This window comes from Triturus cristatus, chromosome 4_1 (assembly GCF_964204655.1).
Source record: "Triturus cristatus chromosome 4_1, aTriCri1.1, whole genome shotgun sequence".
Lineage (NCBI taxonomy): Eukaryota > Metazoa > Chordata > Amphibia > Caudata > Salamandridae > Triturus > Triturus cristatus.
Genome location: NC_140585.1, coordinates 1,349,487,705 through 1,349,514,851, shown reverse-complemented (window position 1 = coordinate 1,349,514,851; position 27,147 = coordinate 1,349,487,705). Strand labels below are relative to the sequence as shown.

Below are 27,147 nucleotides of genomic sequence, written 5' to 3'. Positions count from 1 at the left end.
CCTGTACAGTGTACCCTAGGTACCCAGGGCATAGGTGTACCCTAGGCCTCCCAGGGGCTGCAGCATGTATTATGCCACTCCTGGTCTGGCCTTCCAATCAGACACAACTGGCTGATCACTCAGCTGGGGCAAGGTCGTGTAATCACCCCTTGCTTAGATATAGTATACCTATATCTACCCTTAATATAGACACATGTGTACCTATCAACCACTCCTATGGCAGGCCTTAACAATCCTGGAGGCAGAGTGCTTGGTAACATGTGAGATGGTGCTCTAGCATGGGCTGAGCCTGTCTGCAGCTTTCGGAACCATGTCCTTATAGCTGTTCTATGATATAGCCTACCATATACTCTTAAAGTACCTTATAATTTTAAACGGTTGTGGAAACTATGGTTTGGCTTTATCAAAACATGTCGTGTAAGGTGTCTAACACTTTGGAATAATACCCCCATCCCATTTCTGGTGATGAGGATATTATTCCTCCCTTCTAGAGGGAGAGACATGTTAAAATCCTACTTTGCTGTTTAACTCTCACCAAAGCCTCAGCATCACAAAATGGATGCTGCTGCCACAGACACGAGTCTGACCTCCTGCTGCTGGGAGCACTCCCAGCCAGGGAGGCCTGGACAATAGGTTTCCTGCTTGGGGAGGTGCTAGCACCTCACCAGACAGACTTTAGTGTATTGGGGCAGGGAGGGCTGAAAGGAATGAGACATGCCTGGGGCACACAAGGTGTTCCTTGCATAGTCCAGTTCAAACCGGTGCTGGGGCACTCCAGCCCCAGCTCTGGCACGAAACTGGACAAAGGAAAGGGTGTGTAGCCACCCCCCTTCCTGGTCCCACCCATAGGAGGGACCTTGCAGGTAGCCCAGCCCACTAGCCTAGTATATTAGAAGGTAGCTGAGCCATGCAGGATTGGATTATCCTGAACCTGCATCTTAAACAGAAACTCTGGACCTTCGACATTCTACTACGGAAGAAGACTGAAGAATCTCCCTTGTGGCCAAGGAGTGGCTACCCTGTGCAAACAGGCACCATCAAGAGACTTACCCTTTGCTTTGCTGAAGTTCTACGAGGGACCGACTGCAGAGCCTGACCAGAGCCTTGACTTCCAGACTTCTCCGATCCTGATCCACATCCACAGCCGAGCTGAGATCCGTGGAGGCGACGAGAGACGTGGAACCGGCTACCTGGGAAAAGTGGCGAGTATCATCCAGCGCAGCTTCTGAGGCACCCTCGAAGTTGTGCGCCGGGGATTGAGAAGCCCCAACCCCAAGCATCATCTGCACCGAAGATCAGCCCCCCACACTCCACGAGTCCTGCGTGGGTCCCTTCTGCATTTTCCTGCTTGCCGCGTCTGTCCGGTTGCTTGCCCTTTGGCTAGCAACCTTTGCGACGACACACCTTTGATTTTCCACTGCTGGTTTGGCTCCTCCAGACTGGCTCCTGCTCCTCTGCAAAAGGGAAGCACCCCAGACCTTCCTGGTCTGCACCAGAAGCAAGTCCTCCATTCTTCGTGGGTTCCGCTTGCCAAGGCTTGGTGAGCCCTAGTTCGACTTCGACGCTGCCGACAGCAAGAGCCTTCGTGGGACAGCTCGCCTCCTGGTCCTGGTCGTCCTCGACGTTTCCTGGTGCCCGTGGCTGCTGCGACAAGCTTCACCTCTTCACCTGCATCTTCACGACATCGCCTGGTTCCTTCCTGGTTCCACGTGGTCACTGGCTAGTGACCTAGACTCTGTCCCTTCTGCTTGCAGGTATCCTTCCTTCGTGATCCCGGCCTTGGGATCCACCGGACACTCTTCACTGACTGCCTGTCAGCAACTTTCCTTCAGGCATCTATAGAAGTCCACGACGAAACCCGACGCAAGTTCACACCTATGCACCCGCAGCCCGTGGGCTAGGTAACTTGGGTACTCCGGTGCTCACAAGGGTATTGACTATCCTAGGGTCTAGTTTCCGAGTCCCGACTTTCTAGCTATACCAGAAGTGTCCTAAAACTGCTTATTTCTGAACTGTACTATTTCTATCGATTATACGCATTACGCGTGAGTGTTTCCACTCTGCACCTGATTACCGTGGGCCTCCCACTTCCTAACCTTGGGTAGTATAGTGTAGCCCCAGCGATTCCCTAGGCCTATCCTATTTCCGTGACAGTGGTCCTTATACCACTTACTTAGTATATGGATCTGAAAGAAACACGTTAGTTAGATTCCTCACCTTAGAATATCCCCAGGCGTCAGACTGGATCCGGAAGATTTTTCGTCAGCAATACCCCTTGCGCGCCGCTAGGCGTCGTCTGCGGCTCCGCGTCCGTCGTCGGCATCATGCGCGCGCTGACGTCAGTTCTTCTTTTATCCGCGCCAGTAAGCGCCGATCCGGGAGAGCTACCCCTTTAGTCAATTTTTGACTAACTTTTTTTACTCTTTTTGGTCATTTCTCGACTCTGGTGCCGGTAGGATGTCGGTGACCGATCATCACCGCCGGTGCCTGTACTGCTTGGGCCTCGACCACGACGCGGCGTCGTACTCCGATTGTATGGCCCTGACCTCGAAAGCTAGGCGGGAGCGGTCCCGCAAGCTTCTTGAGCTTCGCCACTCAGCTCCGCGCCGCTCTCGATCCCGGTCCAGGAGGAGGTCCAAGGATCGGTCGCGGAGCCGCACTCGACATCGTCACTCGTCTGGCTCGAAGTCTTCGGGTAAGTCCAGGCACTCCAAGAAGTCCAAGAGGCGACACCGCTCTTCGGACTCCCCTCGCCGGTCGCGCGACTCGGCCGAGGGTCCGGGTGGTTCCACCCCCGCGGCTCCGCAGGAGCCGCACAAGTCCCCATACCCGACGGTCCCTGGGACGGACGCGACGCCGGCGGAGGTCAGTGCCTTCCTCGCGGCCATGTGGAGCCTGGCCCCGCAGTCGACGCGGACTCGACTGGGCAACCTCGCGTGCCGGCGGCTCCGGCCCCGGCGCTGTTGGAGGCTCCGGCCCCGACGCCGCAGGTCCCCGAGGGGCCCGAGCCTGGGCCCCGCCGACACCTATACCACCCCGATGCCGGCTCCGGTCGACGTCGATCCCCGGTTCAGCCCCTGTCCGGTCCCGACGCCGATGCGGCGCCACCCGACGCCGCATCCGACGCCGCTAGAGACACATATTGTCTATCGACCGGCTCCGATCATTCCTCCGGTTTACCAGGAATCGGATGACGGGGGCGACTGGGAGGGGTCTGATGACCCTATGGCCCTTCAGAGCCAACTTGCACAGGAATGGGCAGATGAACTGGGGGAGGCCAGTGGGTTGGATACCTCTCCAGACACTGGATTCATCTCTCCTCCGACTGTGGCTTCGGAGGAGGGTGCAGCTTTTTCTGTGGTGCTGCGCAAGGCGGCCGCGGCCCTTGGGCTTGAGCTGCTGCCGTGGCTGTGAGGACTAACATCCTCACTGAGGTGCTTCAGTCTGCCGCATGCTCCACTGAGCCTCTGCTGCCATTCAATGAGGCCCTCACTGACGTTCTGCAGGGCACCTGGTCCAAGCCCTCCACAGTGCCTCCTGTGGATAGAGCGGTACAAGAGGGGGTGGTGATGGACGGAGCATCAGAACCAATCAAACACTCACACCCAGTCAACAGATCTGGGTTTGATCCATCACCATTCTTTAGCCCACTCTGCCACCCCAGTTCAGACATGGCCATATGCAAATCAGTCTGACCCTGTGCCTCATGGGAACAGTCCAGCCCGAACTGCCAAGCCATGCCTTCCCTGGACCGGAAACAAGCTTCCTAGGACCGGTTTCTGGCATTTCAGCCGTCTTCAGCCAGGCTTGCTTGAATCCGGTGGCAAAGTGCGCAAGGGGCTCACATCTGAGCATACCCTGCCAACTTATGGCGAACAAAGCGGTACAAGAGGGGGTGGTGATGGACGGAGCATCAGAACCAATCAAACACTCACACCCAGTCAACAGATCTGGGTTTGATCCATCACCATTCTTTAGCCCACTCTGCCACCCCAGTTCAGACATGGCCATATGCAAATCAGTCTGACCCTGTGCCTCATGGGAACAGTCCAGCCTGAACTGCCAAGCCATGCCTTCCCTGGACCGGAAACAAGCTTCCTAGGACCGGTTTCTGGCATATCAGCCGTCTTCAGCCAGGCTTGCTTGAATTCAATGGCAAAGTGCGGAAGGGACTCACGTCTGAGCATACCCTGCCAACTTATGGTGAACAAGCGGTACAAGAGGGGGTGGTGATGGACGGAGCATCAGACCCAATCAAACACTCACACCCAGTCAACAGATCTGTGTTTGATCCATCACCATTCTTTAGCCCACTCTGCCACCCCAGTTCAGACATGGCCATATGCAAATCAGTCTGACCCTGTGCCTCATGGGAACAGTCCAGCCCGAACTGCCAAGCCATGCCTTCCCTGGACCGGAAACAAGCTTCCTAGGACCGGTTTCTGGCATATCAGCCGTCTTCAGCCAGGCTTGCTTGAATCCAGTGGCAAAGTGCGCAAGGGACTCACGTCTGAGCATACCCTGCCAACTTATGGTGAACAAAGCGGTACAAGAGGGGGTGGTGATGGACGGAGCATCAGACCCAATCAAACACTCACACCCAGTCAACAGATCTGGGTTTGATCCATCACCATTCTTTAGCCCACTCTGCCACCTCCTGTGGATAGGAACGTTGCCAGGCGCCACCGCCCTGCTCCGGGCGACCCCAGTTTCTGGTCCCAACACCCCACCCCAGAGAGTCTGGTTATCCAGGCCTCTACCTCCCAATCCTCCTTCCCGTCCGCTCCTCCGGACCGGGATTCCAAGAGACTGGAACAGTTTGGTAAGAAGCTGTTCTCTTCGCTCAGTTTGGGCCTGCGGTCTTTGAACACCGCCTGTCTCTTGGACCATTATTCCCACTCTCTGTGGGATGCGGTGGAGGACGTGCTGCCACTGTGCCCGGAGGAGGCCTGGGCGCGGCTTTCCTCGGCCCTGGCCGATGGGAGAGATGCAGCGCGCCATGCAATCCGATGTGGACTCGACACTACGGACTCGCTGGGTAGGGCGATTTCTACCACGGTGGCGCTTCGACGTCACGCCTGGCTGCGGTCCACGTCTTTTTCAGGGGATGTCCAGAGCACCCTCATGGACATGCCTTTTGATGGCGCTCGTCTTTTTGGTGAAAAAGCGGACAGTGCGCTGGCTCGCTTCAAGGACTCCCGGGCTACGGCCACGTCCTTGGGCCTCTCGGCCCCGCGGCCACAAACTTCCGCTTTTCGCTCCTTTCGTGGCCAAGGAAGGGGCACCTCCTCACGTCCGCCTAGCCACCGGCCGCAGAACCAGCCTGCACGCGGTCGCGGACTTGGTTTCCGCTGAGGCGGTACTGGAGGACGACGCGGTCAGTCCACATCCACCCCGGCAGCATCCGCCTCAAAGCCTTCCTAGTCCGAGCTTTCAGGCCCATTCCACGCCAGTGGGCAGCAGAGTTCGCCATCACCTGCTCCACTGGCGTTCCATCATGTCGGACAGGTGGGTGCTGCAAATCGTCCGGAGGGGCTACTCCCTCCCCTTCGAGACGACCCCTCCAGCCATGCCACCACAGCACCACCGTATCTCGGGGGATCATTCGAATCTTCTCCACGAGGAAGTTTCGGTCCTCTTGGCCAAGGGGGCCGTCGAGCGCGTTCCGAGCCCAGAAGTAGGTCGTGGTTGTTATTCCCACTACTTTCTGGTTCCCAAGAAGGGCAAAGGGGGCCTACGCCCTATCTTGGACCTCCGGAACGTCAATGCCTTCCTCCGGAAGGAACGGTTCAAAATGTTGACTTTGGCTCAGGTTCTAGCTGCCCTCGACCCTGGAGACTGGATGGTAGCGTTGGACTTGCAGGACGCACATTTCCACATCCCCGTCCTGCTGGCCCACCGGCGTTACCTGCGGTTCACGGTGGGTCAGGAGCACTTTCAGTTCACCGTGCTCCCCTTCGGCCTTACCAGTGCCCCTCGGGTGTTCACGAAAGTGATGGCGGTGGTCGCAGCTCATCTGCGCAGACCAGGTGTTCCAGTCTTCCCCTGTCTCGACGACTGGTTGTTGAAGGCGGGCTCGCCCCAGGCAGTCGTCCCCCACCTCCAGACTACGGCGGATCTCCTGCATTTGCTGGGGTTTTCCATCAACGTGCCGAAGTCACACCTGAGCCCCTCTCAGAAGCTCCTTTTCATCGGAGCGGTTCTCGATTCGGCACAGTTCCGGGTTCATCCACCGGAGCAGCGGGTCCGGGATATCCAGGCCCTGATTCCCATCTTTCGGCCTCTATCCTGGGTTTCGGTCAGGCTAGTGTTGCGGCTTCTGGGGCTGATGGCCTCCTGCATCCTACTAGTGCATCACGCCAGGCGGCGCATGCAGGCTCTGCAGTGGGACCTGACGTTTCAGTGGGCCCAGCATCACGGCAACCTGTCCGACCATGTCTTGATCTCGGAGGGCACTGCACAGCAGTTGCAGTGGTGGCTCACGGACCGCGATTGGGTCACGGGCAAGAGCCTCTCCTTACCCCTACCGGAGCATGTCGTAGTGACGGATGCGTCCCTCCTGGGATGGGGTGGCCATATGGGAGAGGCGGAGATCAGAGGCCTCTGGTCTCTGGCGGAGTCTTGCCTCCACATGAACTTGTTGGAGCTGAGAGCGATCCGACTTGCACTGAAAGCCTTCCTTCCCTCTGTCCGGGGAAGTGTCGTGCAGGTGTTCACGGACAACACCACCGCCATGTGGTATTGCAACAAACAGGGCGGGGTGGGGTCGTGGACCCTTTGTCAGGAGGCTCTGCGCCTCTGGAATGGCTGGAACACCAGGGCATCACCCTGGTGGTTCAACATCTGGCGGGCTCTCTGAAAGCCAGAGCAGACGAACTCAGCCGCCGGTGCATTATGGATCACGAATGGCGTCTGAACTCCGAGGTGGCACGAGGTCTCTTTCAGCAGTGGCGAGAGCCTTGGTAAGATCTATTCGCCACCGATGAGAACGCGCAATGTCAGCAGTTCTGCGCGTTGGAATTTCCAAGGCGGCACTCGCTCGGCGACGCTTTTGGTCGCGAGTGGAGTTGCGGTCTGTTGTACGCCTTTCTGCCCATACCACTTCTGCCCAGAGTGCTGAAGAAGATCAGGCGTGACCGGGCCCAAGTCATCTTGGTGGCTCCGGATTGGGCACAAAGGTACTGGTATCCCGAGCTACTCAGTATGTTGACCGATCCTCCGATACGTCTGCCCCTTCGGGAGGATCTTCTGTCGCAGCAGCAGGGGACGGTCCTCCACCCGAACCTGTCCAGCCTCCACCTCCATGAGTGGAGATTGAGCGGCGGCAGTTGATGCCATTTGACGTGCCTCCTGAAGTCTGTGATATCATTCTGGCAGCCAGGCGTCCCTCCACAAAGACGGTATACGCCTGCCGGTGGAACAAATTTGTGGCATGGTGCACAGCAAAGGCTGTGGATCCCCTTTCCGCCCCTCTTTCTGAGGTTCTCCTCTTTCTTCTTTCTTTGGCCCGGCAGGGCTCTGCCCTGGGCAGCTTGAAAGGTTATCTTGCTGCCCTCTCTGCCTTCTTACGGCTTCCAGATCAGCCCTCTCTTTTCAAGTCCCCTGTAGTGTCACGCTTTCTTAAAGGCATTACTCACACGTTCCCTCCTGTCCCTTTCGTAATGCCTCAGTGGGACTTGAATCTTGTCTTAACATTCCTGATGTGCGCTCCCTTTGAGCCTCTTCACAATTGTCCTCTTCGTCTTCTAACTCTTAAGACTGCTTTCCTGGTAGCCATCACCTCGGCTAGACGGGTGAGTGAGCTCCAGGCTCTATCGTCCAAGCATCCTTTTCTGTCTGTTCATCCGGACAAGGTTGTCCTTCGGCCTCGTCCTTCCTTTCTACCGAAAGTGGTGACCCCCTTTCATCTTGGGCAATCTGTCACCTTGCCCACCTTCTTTCCGCCTCCGCATCCTTCCAAAGAGGAAGAGCGGCTCCACCGTCTGGACCCAAAACGTGCGCTCTCCTTTTATTTGGACCGCACTAAACAGTTCCGAGTGGACAACCAGCTTTTCGTTGGCTACGTGGGTGCAAAGAAGGGCAAAGCTGTGCACAAACGGACCATCTCCCGGTGGGTCGTTTTGTGTATAAAAATCTGTTATTCCTTGGCAAAAAAGGACCCGCCTGTTGGGCTGCGCGCCCATTCTACTCGGGCCACAGCGGCTACTACTGCTTTGGGACGGGGAGTCCCTTTGCAGGACATCTGTCAGGCGGCAACGTGGGCTTCGCTGCACACGTTTGCCAGGCATTATTGCCTTGACAGCCAAGTCCGGAGGGATGGCTTCTTTGGCCGTTCTGTCCTCCAGGACTTTCTGGTGTGATCTTGGTTCGCAGACCCACCACCGGGGATGGTATTGCTTGGGTATCTATTCTAAGGTGAGGAATCTAACTAACGTGTTTCTTTCAGATGAACAAGTTACTAACCTTCGGTAACGATGTATCTGTAAGAAACATTAGTTAGTTAGATTCCTCACCGACCCACCCATCCTCCCCGTTCTGCGAACTGACATCTAGGGTTAAGGTTGTCCTTTCAGGCCCCTAGATTTTATTTTTGGCACCAGTGTCGGTCTTTGCATGGCTCTGCGTTCCTGGCGCGGAAGGCTATGTACAAGAACTGACGTCAGCGCGCGAGGGCGGCGTCTAAGTACTCCGACGACGTCATCCCGGCGCACGACGCCGACGACGGACGCGGAGCCGCAGACGACGCCTAGCGACTCGCAAGGGGTATTGCTGACGAAAAATCTTCCGGATCCAGTCTGACGCCTGGGGATATTCTAAGGTGAGGAATCTAACTAACTAATGTTCCTTACAGATACATCGTTACCGAAGGTTAGTAACTTGTTCATTCGTTGTAGTGGGTTGCTGAACACCTCTGGGAATAATCGCAACCCTTGTCATGATGAACGCTTACAATCACTAAATTCATCTGAGCTCAACTCTGGTAGTTATGGCACAGAGCAAACAGGCTTATTCTAGGGTAATGTGTAAATTATTTACACATTACCAAACAGTAATAAAGTTAAATTCAAAACAATAAATTCTGTGTAAAAAAAAAAAAAAGAACGTTGCGATGCTTGTCCTTATGAGCCATCCACTAGTGCTGCTCAATGTCAGTTTGCTGAATACTGACACTTCTTAATTATGATTCCACCTCATGCCTCTTTCATTCACCACCATCTATTCGCATCTGAAAGAAACACGTTAGTTAGATTCCTCACCTTAGAATATCCCCAGGCGTCAGACTGGATCCGGAAGATTTTTCGTCAGCAACACCCCTTGCGCGTCGCTAGGCGTCGTCTGCGGCTCCCCGTCCGTCGTCGGCGTCGTGCGCCGGAATGACGTCGTCGGAGTACTTCTTCTTTTTTCCGCGCCAGTAAGCGCAGATCCGGGAGAGCTACCCCTTTAGTCAATTTTTGACTAGTTTTTTGATCCTTTTTGATCCTGTCAATCGACTCCGGTGCCGGTAGGATGCCTGGTTTTAAAGCCTGTGCTGACTGTGACTGCCTGATGTCGGTTACGGACCATCACCGCCGGTGCCTGTACTGCTTGGGCCTCGACCACGACACGGAGTCGTGTTCCGACTGCAAGGCCCTGACCTCGAAGGCTAGACGGGAGCGGTCCCGTAAGCTTCTCGAGATCCGCCACTCGGCTCCGCGCGTCGCTCGATCCCGGTCCAGGAGGAGGTCCAAGGATCGGTCGCGGAGCCGCAGCCGACGTCACCATCGGTCGTCGGGATCCAAGTCTTCGGGTAAGTCGAAGCATTCCAAGAAGTCAAAGAGGCGACATCGCTCTTCGGACTCCCCTCGCCGGTCGCGCGACTCGGCCGAGGGTCAGGGTGGTTCCACCCCCGCGGCTCCGGCGGAGCCGCAGGCGCCGCGCACGTCCCCATACCCTCCGGTCCCTGGGACTGACGCGACGCCGGCGGAGGTCAGTGCCTTCCTCTCGGCCATGAGGAACCTGGCTCCGCCGTCGGCGCCCGCTGGTGCGCCTTCGGGCCCTGCGGACCCGACTGGGCTGCCTTGCCTGCCGGTGGCTCCGGCCCCGGCGCCGTTGACGGCTCCGGCCTCGACGCCGCAAGCGCTCGAGGGACCCGTTCTCGAGTCCCCGTCGACGCCGGTCGACCTCGTCACGCCTCCTCCACCGGCGTCGACACCGGTACCACCCCCGACGCCGACGTCGACTCCGCTCGACGTCGTGCCCCAGTTCAGTCCCGCTCCGGGCCCGGCGCCGGTCCGGCGTCGATGGACGCCGAGATCGACGCCGCTAGAGACACATTTTGTCTACCGCCCGGCTCCGTTACTTTCTCCTCTACACCAGGAGTCGGATGATGGGGACTACTGGGAGGGATCCGAGGATCCTATGGCCGCTCAGGCCCAACTGTCCCAGGACTGGGCAGATGAACTGGGGGAGGCCAGTGGTCTGGATACCTCGCCAGACACTGGATTCATCTCTCCTCCGACTGTGGCGTCGGAGGAGGGTGCTGCTTTCTCCGTGGTGCTGCGCAAGGCGGCCGCAGCCCTTGGGCTCGAGCTACCTGCCGTGGCTCTGAGGACGAACGTCCTCACTGAGGTGCTTCAGACTGCAGCAAGCTCCACTGAGCCTCTGCTGCCGTTCAATGAGGCCCTCACTGACGTTCTACAGGGCACCTGGTCCAAGCCCTCCACAGTTCCTCCTGTGGACAGGAACGTCGCCAGGCGCCACCGCCCTGCTCCGGGCGACCCCAGTTTTCTGTCCCAACACCCTACCCCTGAGAGACTGGTTATCCAGGCCTCCACCTCCCAATCCTCTTTCCCGACCGCCCCGCCGGACCGGGATTCCAAGAGACTAGAGCAGTTTGGCAAGAAGCTGTTCTCTTCCCTTAGTTTGGGCCTGCGGTCTTTGAACACCGCTTGTCTCTTGGACCGTTATTCCCACTCTCTGTGGGATGCGGTGGAGGACGCGCTGCCCCTGTGTCCGGAGGAGGTCCGGACACGACTTACCCAGGCTCTGGCCGATGGGAGGGATGCCGCGCGACATGCTATAAGATGTGGGCTTGACACCACGGACTCGCTGGGTAGGGCCATTTCTACCTCAGTGGCGCTTCGACGTCACGCCTGGCTGCGGTCCACGTCATTTTCGGGTGATGTCCAGAGCTCTCTCATGGACATGCCCTTTGATGGCACTCGCCTTTTTGGCGAGAAAGCGGACAGTGCGCTGAATCGCTGTAAGGACTCCCGGGCTACGGCCAAGTCCTTGGGCCTCTCGGCCCCGCGGTCGCAAACTTCCGCCTTTCGCCCCTTTCGTGGCCAAGGAAGGGGTGCCTCCTCACGTACGCCTAGCCACCAGCCGCAGAACCAACCTGCGCGCGGACGTGGTTTCCGCCGAGGCGGTTCTGGAGGACGACGAGGTCAGTCCACATCCACCCCGGCAGCATCCGCCTCCAAACCTTCCTAGTCCGAGCTTTCAGGCCCATTCCACGCCAGTGGGCGGCAGAGTTCGCCATCACCTGCTCCACTGGCGGTCCATCACATCGGACAGGTGGGTGCTGCAAATCGTCCGAAGGGGCTACTCCCTCCCCTTCGAGACGACCCCTCCAGCCATGCCACCGCAGCACCACCGTATCTCGGGGGATCATTTGAATCTTCTCCACGAGGAAGTTTCGGCCCTCTTGGCCAAGGGGGCCGTCGAGCACGTTCCGAGTCCAGAAGTAGGTCGTGGTTGTTATTCCCACTACTTTCTGGTTCCCAAGAAGGGCAAAGGGGGCCTACGCCCTATCTTGGACCTCCGGAACGTCAATGCCTTCCTCCGGAAGGAAAGGTTCAAGATGTTGACTTTGGCTCAGGTTCTAGCTGCCCTAGACCCCGGAGACTGGATGGTAGCGTTGGACTTGCAGGACGCATATTTCCACATCCCCGTCCTGCCGGCCCACCGGCGTTACCTGCGGTTCACGGTGGGCCAAGAGCACTTTCAGTTTACCGTGCTCCCCTTCGGCCTCACCAGTGCCCCTCGGGTGTTCACGAAAGTGATGGCGGTGGTCGCAGCTCATCTGCGCAGATCAGGGGTTCCGGTCTTCCCCTATCTCGACGACTGGTTGTTGAAGGCGGGCTCGCCCCAGGCAGTCGTCTCCCACCTCCAGACTACGGCGGATCTCCTGCATTTGCTGGGGTTTTCCATCAACGTGCCGAAGTCACACCTGAGTCCCTCTCAGAAACTCCTCTTCATCGGAGCGGTTCTCGATTCGGCGCAGTTCCGGGTCTATCCACCGGAACAGCGGGTCCGGGATATACAGGCCCTGATTCCCATCTTTCGGCCTCTATCCTGGGTTTCGGTCAGGCTAGTGTTGCGGCTTCTGGGGCTGATGGCCTCCTGCATCCTACTAGTGCATCACGCCAGGCGGCGCATGCGGGCTCTGCAGTGGGACCTGAAGTTTCAGTGGGCCCAGCATCACGGCAACCTGTCCGACCATGTCTTGATCTCGGAGGGCACTGCACAGCAGTTGCAGTGGTGGCTCACGGACCGCGATTGGGTCATGGGCAGAAGCCTCTCCCTTCCCCAACCGGAGCATGTCGTAGTGACGGATGCGTCCCTCCTGGGATGGGGTGGCCATATGGGAGAGGCGGAGATCAGAGGCCTCTGGTCTCCGGCGGGGTCTCGTCTCCACATCAACCTGTTGGAGTTGAGAGCGATCCGACTTGCACTGAAAGCCTTCCTTCCCTCTGTCCGGGGAAGTGTCGTGCAGGTGTTCACGGACAACACCACCGCCATGTGGTATTGCAACAAACAGGGCGGGGTGGGGTCGTGGACCCTTTGTCAGGAGGCCCTGCGCCTCTGGACGTGGCTGGAACACCAGGGCGTCACCCTGGTGGTTCAACATCTGGCGGGCTCTCTGAACGCCAGAGCAGACGAACTCAGCTGCCGGTGCATGATGGATCACGAATGGCGTCTGAACTCCGAAGTGGCGCAAGGTCTCTTAAAGCAGTGGGGAGAGCCTTGGTTAGATCTATTCGTCACCGAAGAGAACGCGCAATGTCAGCAGTTCTGCGCGTTGGAATTTCCAAGGCGGCGCTCGCTCGGCGACGCTTTTCGTCACGAGTGGAGTTGCGGTCTGTTGTACGCCTTTCCGCCTATTCCACTTCTGCCCAGAGTGCTGAAGAAGATCAGGCACGACCGGGCCCAAGTCATCTTGGTGGCTCCGGATTGGGCACGAAGGTACTGGTATCCCGAGCTACTCAGTAAGTTGACCGATCCTCCGATATGTCTGCCCCTTCGGGAGGATCTTCTGTCGCAGCAGCAGGGGACGGTCCTCCACCCGAACCTGTACAGCCTCCACCTCCATGCGTGGAGATTGAGCGGCGACAGTTGATGCCATTTGACTTGCCTCCTGAAGTCTGTGATATCATTCTGGCAGCCAGGCGTCCCTCCACAAAGTCGGTATACGCCTGCCGGTGGAACAAATTTGTGGCATGGTGCACAGCAAAGGCTGTGGATCCCCTTTCCGCCCCTCTAAAAGGCATTACTCACACGTTCCCTCCTGTCCCTTTTGTAATGCCTCAGTGGGACTTGAATCTTGTTCTCACATTTCTAATGTGCGCTCCCTTTGAGCCTCTTCATAATTGTCCTCTTCGTCTGCTGACGCTTAAGACTGCTTTTCTGGTAGCCATCACCTCGGCTAGACGGGTGAGTGAGCTCCAGGCTTTATCTTCAAAGCCTCCTTTTCTGTCTGTTCATCCGGACAAGGTTGTCCTTCGGCCTCGTCCCTCCTTTCTTCCGAAAGTGGTGACTCCATTTCATCTTGGGCAGTCTGTCACCTTGCCCACCTTCTTTCCGCCTCCGCATCCTTCCAAAGAGGAAGAGAGGCTCCACCGTCTGGACCCAAAACTTGCGCTCTCCTTTTATTTGGACCGCACAAAGCAGTTCCGGGTGGACGACCAACTTTTTGTTGGATACGTGGGTGCTAAGAAGGGGAAAGCGGTGCACAAACGGACCATCTCTCGGTGGGTCGTTTTGTGCATCAAAATTTGCTACTCCTTGGCAAAAAAGGACCCTCCTGTTGGGCTGCGCGCCCACTCCACTCGGGCCACAGCGGCTACTACTGCTTTGGGACGGGGTGTCCCTTTGCAGGACATCTGTCAGGCGGCGACGTCTGCTTCGCTACACACGTTTGCCAGGCATTATTGCCTTGACAGCCAAGTCCGGAGCGATGGCTTCTTTGGCCGTTCTGTCCTCCAGGACTTTCTGGTGTGATCTTGGTTCGCAGACCCACCACCGGGGATGGTATTGCTTGGGTATCTATTCTAAGGTGAGGAATCTAACTAACGTGTTTCTTTCAGATGAACAAGTTACTTACCTTCGGTAACGATGTATCTGTAAGAAACATTAGTTAGTTAGATTCCTCACCGACCCACCCATCCTCCCCGTTCTGCGAACCGACATCTAGGGTTAAGGATATCCTTTTCAGGCCCCTAGATTTTCTTTTTGGCACCAGTGTCGGTCTTTGCATGGCTCTGCGTTCCTGGCGCGGAAAGCTATGTACAAGAACTGACGTCAGCGCGCGAGGACGGCGTCTAAGTACTCCGACGACATCATTCCGGCGCACGACGCCGACGACGGACGCGGAGCCGCAGACGACGCCTAGCGACGCGCAAGGGGTATTGCTGACGAAAAATCTTCCGGATCCAGTCTGACGCCTGGGGATATTCTAAGGTGAGGAATCTAACTAACTAATGTTTCTTACAGATACATCGTTACCGAAGGTAAGTAACTTGTTCTTCTCTTCCTTGTAGGTTTTTTTTTTTGTCCCAGCTTTTCCCCTTTGTCGTTTTGTTCCTTTTTTGTTACCTTTCTCCCTTTTTTGTTTTCTTCCTCTTTCCTGTGGAGAAGTGTGGCTCAATGATTAGAGCGGCAGACCCTGATGCAGAGGTCTAGCCCGGGACCAGGGTTCAATTCCCCGCCTCGGCGGGTCTTGGGCTCAAAAATTCCACGGACCTGATAATTCTCGCCTCGGTGCCATTCTAATCATGGAGTCCCACTCTGTAACTCTGGGCAATAGCTTGCTTAATCTCCACAACGGCCCCCACAACGCTAAGGATGCCTGGCCTTCACCTTGGGGGTGCCCAGGAGTGGACGCCTCACAGGGAAAAGCCAGGATGGGTTCCACAGCGGTATTCGTACAAGCGCCGAGAGGCCTCCGGGTAGTCGTGCGCTATACAAGTATCCATACATTTACATTTACATTTACATCTTTCTCTTCTCTTTTTTGTGACAGTTTTATAATGAAAATTATGTTCTCATCTTCAAAAATGACTGTAGCACTCCCTACATGCATTAATGTCAATACGGTATGCAGTTTCTAAGGATACAGAGAGATATTTCAAAGGTAGGTCGGTATATATATCCAAAAGGCAGGACATGGTGTGAGAAGTTGGCCTGATGTATGATGTCACTAGTTCTAGTGTACACCTTATATCAGTCCAAACAACCCTTATGGTGATTGGTTGTAAAGTCAACCTTATAGACCAGCTATCCTAGTGGTAGCATGGACAAGAGCAGTCTTAGGCTAAACTCTGAATGGCATGTGAAGCCAGCTGTGATACCATATATAATCCCTTGAATACCAAATGAAAGGACACCACAACAGATATATATATAAAATAAAGTGTATTTATTCTAGTCAAACCCTCAGCACTCTTTATGAGTTTCGAGGTAAGTACAACACAGTCTTATTTAAGCATACATTAAGTCACACAGGTAAGTAATACAGTTAGGCCCTAGGGGCCACGCATACCATATACTAAAGAAGTGGTATAAGGACCACTGTCACGGAAATAGAATAGGCCTAGGCCTAGGGAATCGCTGGGGCTACACTTCACTACCAACAGTTAGGAAGTGGGAGGCCCACGGGATTCAGGTGCAGAGTGGAAACACTCACGCATAATGCGTAAAAGTCAATAGAATCACTAGCAGTTAGAAATAAGCAGTTTTAGGACACTTCTGGTATAGCTAGAAAGTCGAGACTCAGAAACTAGACCCTAGGATAGTCAATACCCTTGTGAGCACCAAAGTACCCAAGTTATCTAGCCCACGGGCTGCGGGTGCATAGGTGTGAACTTGCGTCGGTTTTCGTCGTGGACTTCTATGGATGCCTGAAGGAAAGTTGCTGACAGGCAGTCAGTGAAGAGTGTCCGGTGGATCCCAAGGCTGGGATCAAGAAGAGAGGATACCTGCAAGCAGAAGGGACAGAGTGTGGGTCACTAGCCAGTGACCACGTGGAACCAGGAAGGAACCAGGCGATCTCGTGAATATTGCAGGTGAAGAGGTGAAGCTTGTCGTAGCAGCCACGGGTACCAGGAGACGTTGAGGACCACCAGGACCAGGAGGCGAGCTGTCCCACGAAGGCTCTTGCTGTCGGCGGCGTCGAAGTCGAACTAGGACTCACCAAGCCTTGGCAAGCGGAACCCATGAAGAATGGAGGACTTGCTTCTGGTGCAGACCAGGAAGGTCTGGGGTGCTTCTCTTTTGCAGAGGAGCGGGAGCCAGTCTGGAGGAGCCAAACCAGCAGTGAAGATTCAAAGGTGTGTCGTCGCAAAGGCCGCTAGCTAACGGGCAAGCAACCGGACAGACGCAGCAAGCAGGAAAATGCAGAAGGGCCCCACGCAGGACTCGTGGAGTGTGGGGGGCTGATCTTCGGTGCAGATGGTGCTTGGGGTTGGGGTTTCTCAATCCCCGGTGCACAACTTCGAGGGTACCTCAGAAGCTGCGCTGGAAGATACTCGCCACTTTTCCCAGGTAGCCAGTCCCACGTCTCTCGTCGCCTCCACGGATCTCAGCTCGGCTGTGGATGTGGATCAGGGTCGGAGAAGTCTGGAAGTCAAAGCTCTGGTCGGGCTCTGCAGTCGGTCCCTTGTAGAACTTCAGCAAAGCAAAGGGTAGTCTCTTGATGGTGCCTGTTTGCACAGGGTAGCCACTCCTTGGCCACAAGGGAGATTCTTCAGTCTTCTTCTTTCGTCGAATGTCGAAGGTCCAGAGTTTCTGTTCAAGTTGCAGGTTCAGGATAATCCAATCTCCTGGGGCCCAGCTACCACTCTTATACTAATCTGGGGGGCTGGGTTGCCTGCTAGGTCACGCCTTATGGGTGGGACCTGGGAGGGGGGTGGTTACACCCCCTTCCTTTTGTCCAGTTTCGCGCCAGGACTGGGGCTGGTGTGCCCCAGCACCGGTTTGAACTGGACTATGCATGGGATACCTTGTGTGCCCCAGGCAGTGTCTCGTTTCTTTCATCCCTCCCTGCCCCAATACACTAAGGCCTGTCTGGGGTGGTGCTCGCACCTCCCAAGGCAGGAAACCTATTGTCCATGCCTCCCGTGCCGGGATCACTCCCAGCAGCAGGAGGTCAGACTTGTGTCGTTGCAGCAGCATCCATTTTGTGATGCTGAGGCTTTGGTGAGAGCTAAACAGCAAAGTAGGATTTTAACATGTCCCTCCCTCTAGAATGGAGGAATAATATCCTCATTACCAGAAATGGTATGGGGGTATTATTCCAAAGTGTTAGACACCTTACACAACATGTTTTGATAAAGCCAAACCATAGTTACCATAACCGTTTAAGATTATAAGGTACTTTAAGAGTATATGGTAGGCTATATCATAGAACAGCTATAAGGACATGGTTCCGAAAGCTGCAGACAGGCCCAGCTCATGCTAGAGCACCATCTCACATGTTACCAAGCACTCTTCCTCCAGGATTGTTAAGGCCTGCCATAGGAGTGGCTGATAGGTACACATGTGACTATTTCAAGGGCAGATATAGGTATACTATATCTAAGCAAGAGGTGATTACACGACCTTTCCCCAGCTGAGTGATCAGCCAGTTGTGTCTGATTGGAAGGCCAGACCAGGGGTGGCATAATACATGCTGCAGCCCCTGGGAGGCCTAGGGTACACCTATGCCCTGGGTACCCGGGGTACACTGTACAGGGTCCAATAAGGTGATCCTTACCAATTGGTTATGTACCTAGGGTACATGGAGTCCATTTTCAAGAGAGAGCAGACAGCCTGAGACCCTGAATGGCAGGATCTCAGGCCAACTAAGTCGAAAAACCAGCTAGACACTAGGCAAAAACGTTGGGGGTAACCATAGTCAGATATCCACCTTCCTACACATGGGTCTGCTCCTTTTGGAACTGGGGCCCTCACACACCCAAGTGGGTGCCTTGCTTCATCATAGGGCTTGCTCCTCGTCGGGCTGGTGCTGCAATGCCTCACAGGCACCCATCAAGGGGCTCTTTAACAAAGATCTTTTATTCTAAGCTGTAATTCGAAGTGCAGGTGTAAGGTTGTGAGGTGTAGATGGGTGTTTAGAGTGTTTTAAGTGCGTAAGGGTAAGTAAAATAGACTGGGTAGTACTCTAAAGCAGTTTTAATCGGTGAGACTACTTGTTTAATTAAAAATGAAATTGGCGGACCAATGACATAATGTTCTGTGGTTGCTAGTGTCAAAGGGTCAACATGTTTCTTGCTTCATATGTCACAAAAGTGATGAAACAATATTTCTCTTTCAGGTCGGTATCTCTACAAGGTACTCCACATTTAGGTTTTTCTAGTGCTTAGTTTATCCCTCTGTTAGAAATGGGTGTCTCTAGTTGGCAGAGATAGGTACCTTTGACCAAGTAGGGGCCCTTGCTTCTAGTCAGAGTAAGGGGGCTACATTCCTAAATAACCCCTGCTCACCCCCTTGGTAGCTTGGCATGAGCAGGCAGGCTTATCTCAGAGGCAGTGTGTAAAGAATTTGTGAACACATACAGTAATACAGTGGAAACACTACAAATGGACACCACACCAGTTTAGAAAAATATGTAATCTTTATCTAGACTTAACACAAGACCAAACTACAAAAATCCACAATACAGTAAAAAAAGTAAGACTTTAGGGTGGTAGAATTAGCTTAATTCAATGTAGATGGTAAATGCGACACTAAACTCTCAAAGTACCTGGGATGCGTAAAACTATGCAAACAAAAGGGTCGCAGGGAAGGTGATGCGTCGGTTCCGGGTAGGTGATGCGTACCGGAGAGGAGGTGATGCATCAGGTTTTTACTGCACTCCGGTTACGATGCGACAAGATGACACCCCGATGCGATGCGACGATCCGGTACGATGCGACAAAATGGCATCTTTGATGCGATGCGATGAGTGCACGCCCGATAGTCGTTCTGCAAGATTGATGGTTTCTTGAGCCATGACAGGCCCTGCGACACGCTTCTCTGGTGATGCGACGGCAACCTCTGCAGCGGTGGCACGCTTCTCCGGTAATACAACATTCTTCTTTGGTGATGCGAACAGCTGCGGCAGCGACACGCTTCCTCGGCAATGCGACGGCAACTGTTGCTGCGGCAACACGCTTCTTCCTTGTTGCGTCATGCTTCTAGCTCCCAGTGAAACGCAGTCCTCAGAGGGCCCAAAACAACAGCAGGCACCTCTCTGCAGGTAGAATTCCCAGCAAGGAAATTCAGGGGGAGCTGGTGGTGAAGTCTTTGTGTCCCTGAGACTTTAGAACAGGAGGCAAGCTCAGCTTCAAGCCCTTGGAAATCTTCCTCAAGATAGTAAAAGTACACACAAAGTTCCTTTTCTCCTTTCCTTGGCAATAAGTAACCACTGCAGGCCAACCCCAAATGGCAAACAGCATAGGGGCAGTCTCCTCCTTCAGCTTCCTTGGATACTCTCCTTGGCAAAGTTTTGTCTTGATTCCCAGAAGTGATTTTAAGTTCTGGTGTCTGGGCCCCAATATTTATACTGCAAAATACTATGTTCTCTGAAGGCAGAGAGTGTCTGTGCCCAGCCAAAACCAGTTCTGTCCTCCCTGGTGCAGCTTCCTGGCAGGAGGTGGAGACAGCATTGTTAAAAGCAGTCCTGGCCCAGGTACCTGAAAGGAAATCTCCTTCCCCTACTCTCTATTCTATGAAGGCTCAGGCAAGTGGTATGAAAGTGTCCCCTCCCTACTCTCTATTCAATGCAGGTCCTATTCAGCCCAGCCCTGGACCATCAGATTGCTGGAGCCAATGCCCTCTCCAGCCCCCTGTCACTCACAAACCAGACATGGAATACACAAACCCAGCAGAGGCATACTGGATGGTTGGGCAAGAAAATATCTACTTTCTAAAAGTGGTATTTTCAAACACAGAATGTAAAAATCACCCACACTAAAAAGATGTATTTTAACATTTTGATTCCAGGCATACTAAACTTTGTTTTCCTATCTTCTTCCTAGCGTCAGTTATGTTTATAAGATGTTATAAACTAACTGCCCATTCTGGCCTATGGGAACAGATAGCCTTGCAATAGTGAAAAACAAAATTGGCTGTAATTCACTATCAGGACATGCCACCCACATCAGGGCATGTCCTACCTTTCACATACAATGCACACTGCCCATGGGGGTACCTTGCTCTACCTTAGGGGCGACTAACATGTAGAAAAGGGAAGGTTTAGGGATTGGCAAGTGTGTGCACTTGCCAAGTCGACATGGCAGTCCCAGACTGCACACAGGTTCTGCAATGGCAGGCCTGATTCATATTTTACAAGCCACTTCTGTGGGTGGCACAATCAGTGCTTCAAGCCCACCAGCAGCATTTGATTTACAGGCCCTGGGCACACATGGTGATGGACAAGTAAATCAAACAATCCAAACATGGAGCCACTAATCCATTACAACAATTTACAACAGGGAGCACTTGCACTTTGGTACTGAACAGCAGTGGCAAAGTGCCCAGCAAAAACATAGCAAAAACACAGGAGGCAACTTCAAAACACATGCAAGGGAGACCCACACCAATGGTGCCAGAGCCTTGCATTTGCAGCAAAAGAGAAAAGGTGTGAAATCCTGAATTGGAAAAGATCTGCAAAAAGGTATAACATGCCCAGGCCTTATATTCATGGACACAACATGCTATATTATCTACTGTAACTGACTTGGATGATTTTGTCTGTGCAGGCTAGAATAATTCGCCTTGAAGAGTACAATAAACCATTTAGCTTGGGCAAAGCATCATCACAGCCTTACTATGGAACATAAAAGAAACAGATGACTTGTCCCACTTTTTATTCCATTGCACCTTGCACGCAGGAGTCAATCAGTCAATCGAGGGCTTGTAAAGCGCGGCTACTCACCCGTGAGGATCTTAAGGGGGGGGGCTGCTGGTCCCTAAGGGAGTAAGATAATTCGAAGAGCCTGGTCTGCAGGGCCATCTTGAATTGGCTCAGCAACACGAATTGCCTGAGGTGGAGGGGCAGGGTGTTCCAGGTCCTGGTGGCGAGGTAGGAGAATGAACTTCCACCAGTTCTGGTCTTGTGGATCCTAGGGATGGAGGTGTAGGAGAGTAGGGTCTGCTTTCTATGTTCACCCCCACTTTTTGCTTTTGCTTTACTGGTTTTCGACTTAGATGTGGCTGTGGGCCTGCTAATCAGACCCACAGCCCTGCTGTTCTCTCTCTAAATTGATACTATGTACTTTAGGTGCATAACCCATTTGGATAGGATCACCTTATTGGCCCCTGTACAGTGTACCATAGGTACCTAGGGCATAGGTGTACCCTAGGCCTACCAGGGGCTGCAGCATGTATTATGCCACCCCTGGCCTGGCCTTCCATTATGACACAGCTGGCTGATCACTCAGCTGGGGCAAGGTTGTGTAATCACTCCTTGCTTAGGTGTAGTATTCCTATACCTAACTTACATATAGACACATGTGTACCTATCAGCCACTCCTATGGCAGGCCTTAACAATCCTGGAGGCAGAGTGCTTGGTAACATGTGAGATGGTGCTCTAGCATGAGCTGAGCCTGTCTGCAGCTTTCGAAACCATTTCCTTATAGCTGTTATATGATATAGCCTACCATATACTCTTAAAGTGCCTTATAATCTTAAACGGTTATGGTAACTATGGTTTGGCTTTATCAAAACATGTCGTGTAAGGTGTCTAACACTTTGGAATAATACCCCCATCCCATTTCTGGGGATGAGGATATTATCCCTCCCTTCTAGAGGGAGAAGACATGTTGTAACCTACTTACCCGGTTAAAGTTAACCAGAGCCCCAGCATCACAAAATGGATGCTGCTGCCACAGACACGAGTCTGACCTCCTGCAGCTGGGAGTGATCCTGGCAAGGGAGGCTTGGACAATAGGTTTCCTGCCTTGGGAGGTGCGAGCACCACCCCAGATAGGCCTTAGTGTATAGGGGCAGGGAGGGATGAAAAGAATGAGACATGCCTGGGGCACACAAGGTGTCCCGTGCATAGTCCAGTTCAAACCGGTACCTCCAGCCCCAGTCCTGGCGCGAAACTGGACAAAGGGAAGGGGGTGTAACCACCCCCCTACCAGGTCCCACCCATAAGGCGTGACCTAGCAGAGTAACCCAGCCCCCCAGATTAGTATAAGAGTGGTAGCTGGGCCCCAGGAGATTAGATTATCCTGAACCTGCAACTTGAACAGAAACTCTGGACCTTCGACATTCGACGAAAGAAGAAGACTGAAGAATCTCCCTTGTGGCCAAGGAGTGGCTACCCTGTGCAAACAGGCACCATCAAGAGACTACCCTTTGCTTTGCTAAAGTTCTACGAGGGACCGACTGCAGAGCCCGACCAGAGCCTTGACTTCCAGACTTCTCCGACCCTGATCCACATCCACAGCCGAGCTGAGATCCGTGGAGGCGACGAGAGACGTGGGACCGGCTACCTGGGAAAAGTGGCTAGTATCTTCCAGCGCAGCTTCTGAGGCACCCTCGAAGTTGTGCACCGGGGATTGAGAAGCCCCAACCCCAAGCACCATCTGCACCGAAGATCAGCCCCCCTCACTCCACGAGTCCTGCGTGGGGCCCTTCTGCATTTTCCTGCTTGCCGCGTCTGTCCGGTTGCTTGCCCGTTGGCTAGTGGCCTTTGTGACGACGCATCCAGAAATCTTCACTGCTGGTTTGGCTCCTCCAGACTGGCTCCCGCTTCCTTGCAAAAGAGAAGCACCCCAGACCTTCCTGGTCTGCACCAGAAGCAAGTCCTCAGTTCTTCGTGGGTTCCGCTTGCCAAGACTTGGTGAGTCCTAGTCCAACTTCGACGCCGCCGACAGCAAGAGCCTTCGTGGGACAGCTCGCCTCCTGGTCCTGGTCGTCCTCGACATTCCCTGGTTCTCGTGGCTGCAGCGACAAGCTTCACCTTCACCTGCAATCTTCACGACATCGCCTAGTTCCTTCCTGGTTCCACGTGGTCACTGGCTAGTGACCTTGACTCTGTCCCTTCTGCTTGCAGGTCTCCTCTCTTCTTGATCCCAGCCTTGGGATCCATCGGACACTCTTCACTGACTGCCTGTCAGCAACTTTCCTTCAGGCATCCATAGAAGTCCACGACGAAACCCGACGCAAGTTCACACCTATGCACCCGCAGCCTGTGGGCTAGGTAACTTGGGTACTTCGGTGCTCACAAGGGTAGTGACTATCCTAGGGTCTAGTTTCCGCGTCTCGACTCTCTAGCTGCTTCAGAAGTGTCCTTAAACTGTTAATTGCTAACAACTACTATTTCTATCGACTTTTACGCATTACGCGTGAGTGTTTCCACTCTGCACCTGAATCCCGTGGGCCTCCCACTTCCTAACTGTTGCTAGTGTAGTGTAGCCCCAGCGATTCCCTAGGCCTAGGCCTATCCTATTTCCGTGACAGTGGTCCTTATACCACTTACTTAGTATATGGTTTGCGTGGCCCCTAGGGCCTAACAGTATTACTTACCTGTGTGACTTAATGTATGCTTAAATAAGACTGTGTTGTACTTACCTCTAATCTCATAAAGAGTGCTGAGGGTTTGACTAGAATAAATACACTTTATTTTATATATATATCTGTTGTGGTGTCCTTTCATTTGGTATTCAGGGGATTATATATGGTATCACAGCTGGCTTCACATGCCATTCAGAGTTTAGCCTAAGACTGCTCTTGTCCATGCTACCACTAGGATAGCTGGTCTATAAGGTTGACTTTACAACCAATCACCATAAGGGTATTTGGACTGATATAAGGTGTACACTAGAACTAGTGACATCATACATCAGGCCAACTTCTCACAGGAGGAGTAGGATTCAGTAAGCTGAGCCTCATCCCGAGAGTAGAGTGTGTTCCAGAAAACATGTTTGACATATCTTCGAAGTATTATTGATTCACTGGCAACAATTGAAATAGCCACATTTATTACAGAATCCATTTATTTTTAATTTATTTATTTGAAAAGTTTTATAGAGCACGAACAAGACCCAAAGGGGTATCAAAGCGCTGTACAGAAGTTGTCTTCAGCCTTTATAGAAAAACATAAAGGAGGTGAGAGAAGGTACAACCTGTGGGAAAACATTCAAGAGTAAAGAGTAGGGTGTATCAGAGGCGCCATAGAGTGCCCCGAGTAAAACATCATACAATAGAAAGAACCAAGATGAGCATCAACGAATATTAACAAAGAGGGATCGAGCAAAAATCAATAGTTGATGCAGTGAAAGGAGCTATCGAGGACTGGAACAAAAAGAATGCCAATATAAGGTAAAAATATGTAGAACATTGGTGAGAATACTTCAAGATTTTGGTTATTAACAAAACACACAAGCATGATCAGTGCGATTAACGTTCGTTCATTAGAAGTCCTTTGACCAGTTTTTTAAAGGAAGTAGTGGAAGGATTTGATCTGATCTCGGATGGCAAGGAGTTCCAGATTCTCGGAGCAAGACCGGTGACTGTACGGTTGTACAATCTTTTCTTTTTAAATCTTAGAGGTTTGAAGAGAAGGGTGGACGTACTTCGGAGGTTCCGGCTAGAGCCCGAAAGCTCAAGATTATTTGCTAGGTAGTTTGGGGAATTGTGGTGTATGGCTTTGAGTCAGACAAGCTATCTTGAGACGGATTCTAGCTTCAATAGATTACCAGTTTAACTGCAAAAGGTCAGGTGAAATGTGATCAAATTCCCTAGAACCCGTTAAAAGCCTGGCTGAAGCATTCAAGGTATCTCTGAGTGGGCTAATCTGGCTTTGGGAAGTCCTGCGAGGGTCACCAGTCCATATTCAAATCTAGGGATAATCGGGGATTGAACCGCCGGCCTGAGGTCTACATGGGGAAGGAATGGTTCGATTTTCTTCAGTGTGTTGAGTTGAAAATTGGCTCCCCTAGTAGTAGCGCTGATATGTGCTTGCAATATCCATGAAAATCCATGAGAGTCCATGAAAACAAGGGCAAGGATATCAGAATTTCAGCAGAGAAGTAAGCAACCTAGGGGAAGAATTAAAGGATGAAAGCAGTCCCAGTCCTTTGTAACTAACTTTAAGAGGCTTTCAAACTAATTAAGACCTCAGTGGCAGCCACAAAAAAGAAAGACTGATTTAACTGATGGGTTGCCCCACCAGCAATTTCTTTCTAGTATCATATGTAGGTCAAGGAAGGGCCTGACTGTAAGTATGCTTGCAAAATTGCCAACAACCAGAAATTTCACAAAGCCAGCAACAGAGAAATAACACATGTTGAATAGCTACCCACTAAAGGAGTGGCAGTTATAGCACGACCACTGGACACTCGTAAAAAAGAAGTGATCTGGGAGAGTGGATAGAAACAAATGTATGTGCTTGAGATAAATTAAAAAAATATATCTTTTCTCTACACCCAATCTCCAAATCCTTTGCTCACACACTGCTCACGGTACTACATTCTTAAAGCACACAATCATGCACAAGGAGAAGTTGCCAAAAATGTCCAAAGCAAAACCATTCCATGGCAAATGCTAAAGCCTTACATATGCGTTCCCTCTTTGTTCTTTCTTCTTGTTACTGCTTAATGCTCTGTATGTATATGATGAAACTAAGTACTAGCCCTTGCTGAAGAAGTTACCTGCAACACTTCCTCTTCTTTATGGATTTTAACTTGAGGCTCAGTTAAAATTCACATTTTGCTCCCCTTGAAGATCCTTTTGTGCCTTCTTGGGGTCTGCTACGTAAGCATTATTGGAGGATTTTCAACATTTTGAAGATTCTAAACAGCGCATCTTCTAATGAAAAAAAGGCACCAAAAGAGACTTTTCGAGATATGCAAACTATTCAACATGGAGAAAACAGCCACCAGTAACAATTAAAAATAAATCTCATGTTCTTACATGATTGCAATTGAAGTCAAATCACTGCAAAATCTTTTAGACAGTCAAATATTTGATTGTTAGAAAAGATAAGGTCAATTGTTTGTACAGTGCTTAGAAATCAAAATGAGACATTCAATTCATTTGCCAATATTTAAACCATGAAATAGATTTTCTTCCCTATTTAGGTGCAAAGATAAATGTTTTACCCTGCTTATGTAGGTTGCTTTCACTGTTTTATAGATTAATCCTTTAGCTGAGACAGAAGAGTCAAGGCGAGTAAGAATAAATCATGAAAAAAATGTCATACAAAAATACTTTATACAGAAGGAATCAACTGATGTTCGAGGAGAGGTTCTAAATGCTAAGGTATGTGTCATCAATTTTAAGGCCAAATTTATCATGTTTGCGTGCATGCTCCTCATGAGCTTAGAAAGTGGGTTAATTTCATGAGCGATCCAAAAGGTTATATTGTGCGTGATAATACCAGTATGAAAATTTTTAGGTTTACCACACAAAAGACCCCTTGATGTTATGAATCCCTTGCCTCGGGGAGCCAACTATGCATTTCCTTTTCTTCCATAGTCATGAAATTCAATCATGGGTACTTGCTGGCAATGCAGCCAGTCTGCTAGTTTGATGCCTTCCTTAGGCAAGCACGCACTAGTCATGGCTATTGCGTTTGCTTTACCAACATTAGTATTTGTTTTATAGTGCCCTCAGTAGATGGTCTTGGTCCCATCAGCTTTTTGAGTTTCTTTTCTCAGATTATTTTCTGGGGCGGAGGGAATAACTATGCTCTTCTATATTTTTTGTGAAAACTATCCAGGGAAAATTAATTTCTCATATAAAAATATAAGGACACTGTCTGTATATTGGAAGTGAAATATATTGCTTGAGCATGAATCTCTAGTTCTGAAGACTATGAATGCCTTTGGATTTCTCAGCTCATGAATTCCATCCATGTGCCAGACTGGATAGGGAAAGTTGCGCAGAAAGTC

The 27,147-nt window shown here is 52.3% G+C and overlaps 1 protein-coding gene across 1 annotated transcript in view; it reads left to right on the top strand.

Moving 5' to 3' along the window:
• Nucleotides 1–27,147, top strand: part of LOC146856663 (FIGNL1-interacting regulator of recombination and mitosis-like) — a 1,639,010-nt gene that overhangs the window by 1,443,882 nt on the left and 167,981 nt on the right. Inside the window, exon 14 of the mRNA XM_085654838.1 lies at nucleotides 26,390–26,515. Within this exon, the coding sequence (XP_085510964.1) occupies nucleotides 26,390–26,515 (126 nt within the window). The remainder of the gene's footprint in view (nucleotides 1–26,389; nucleotides 26,516–27,147) is intronic.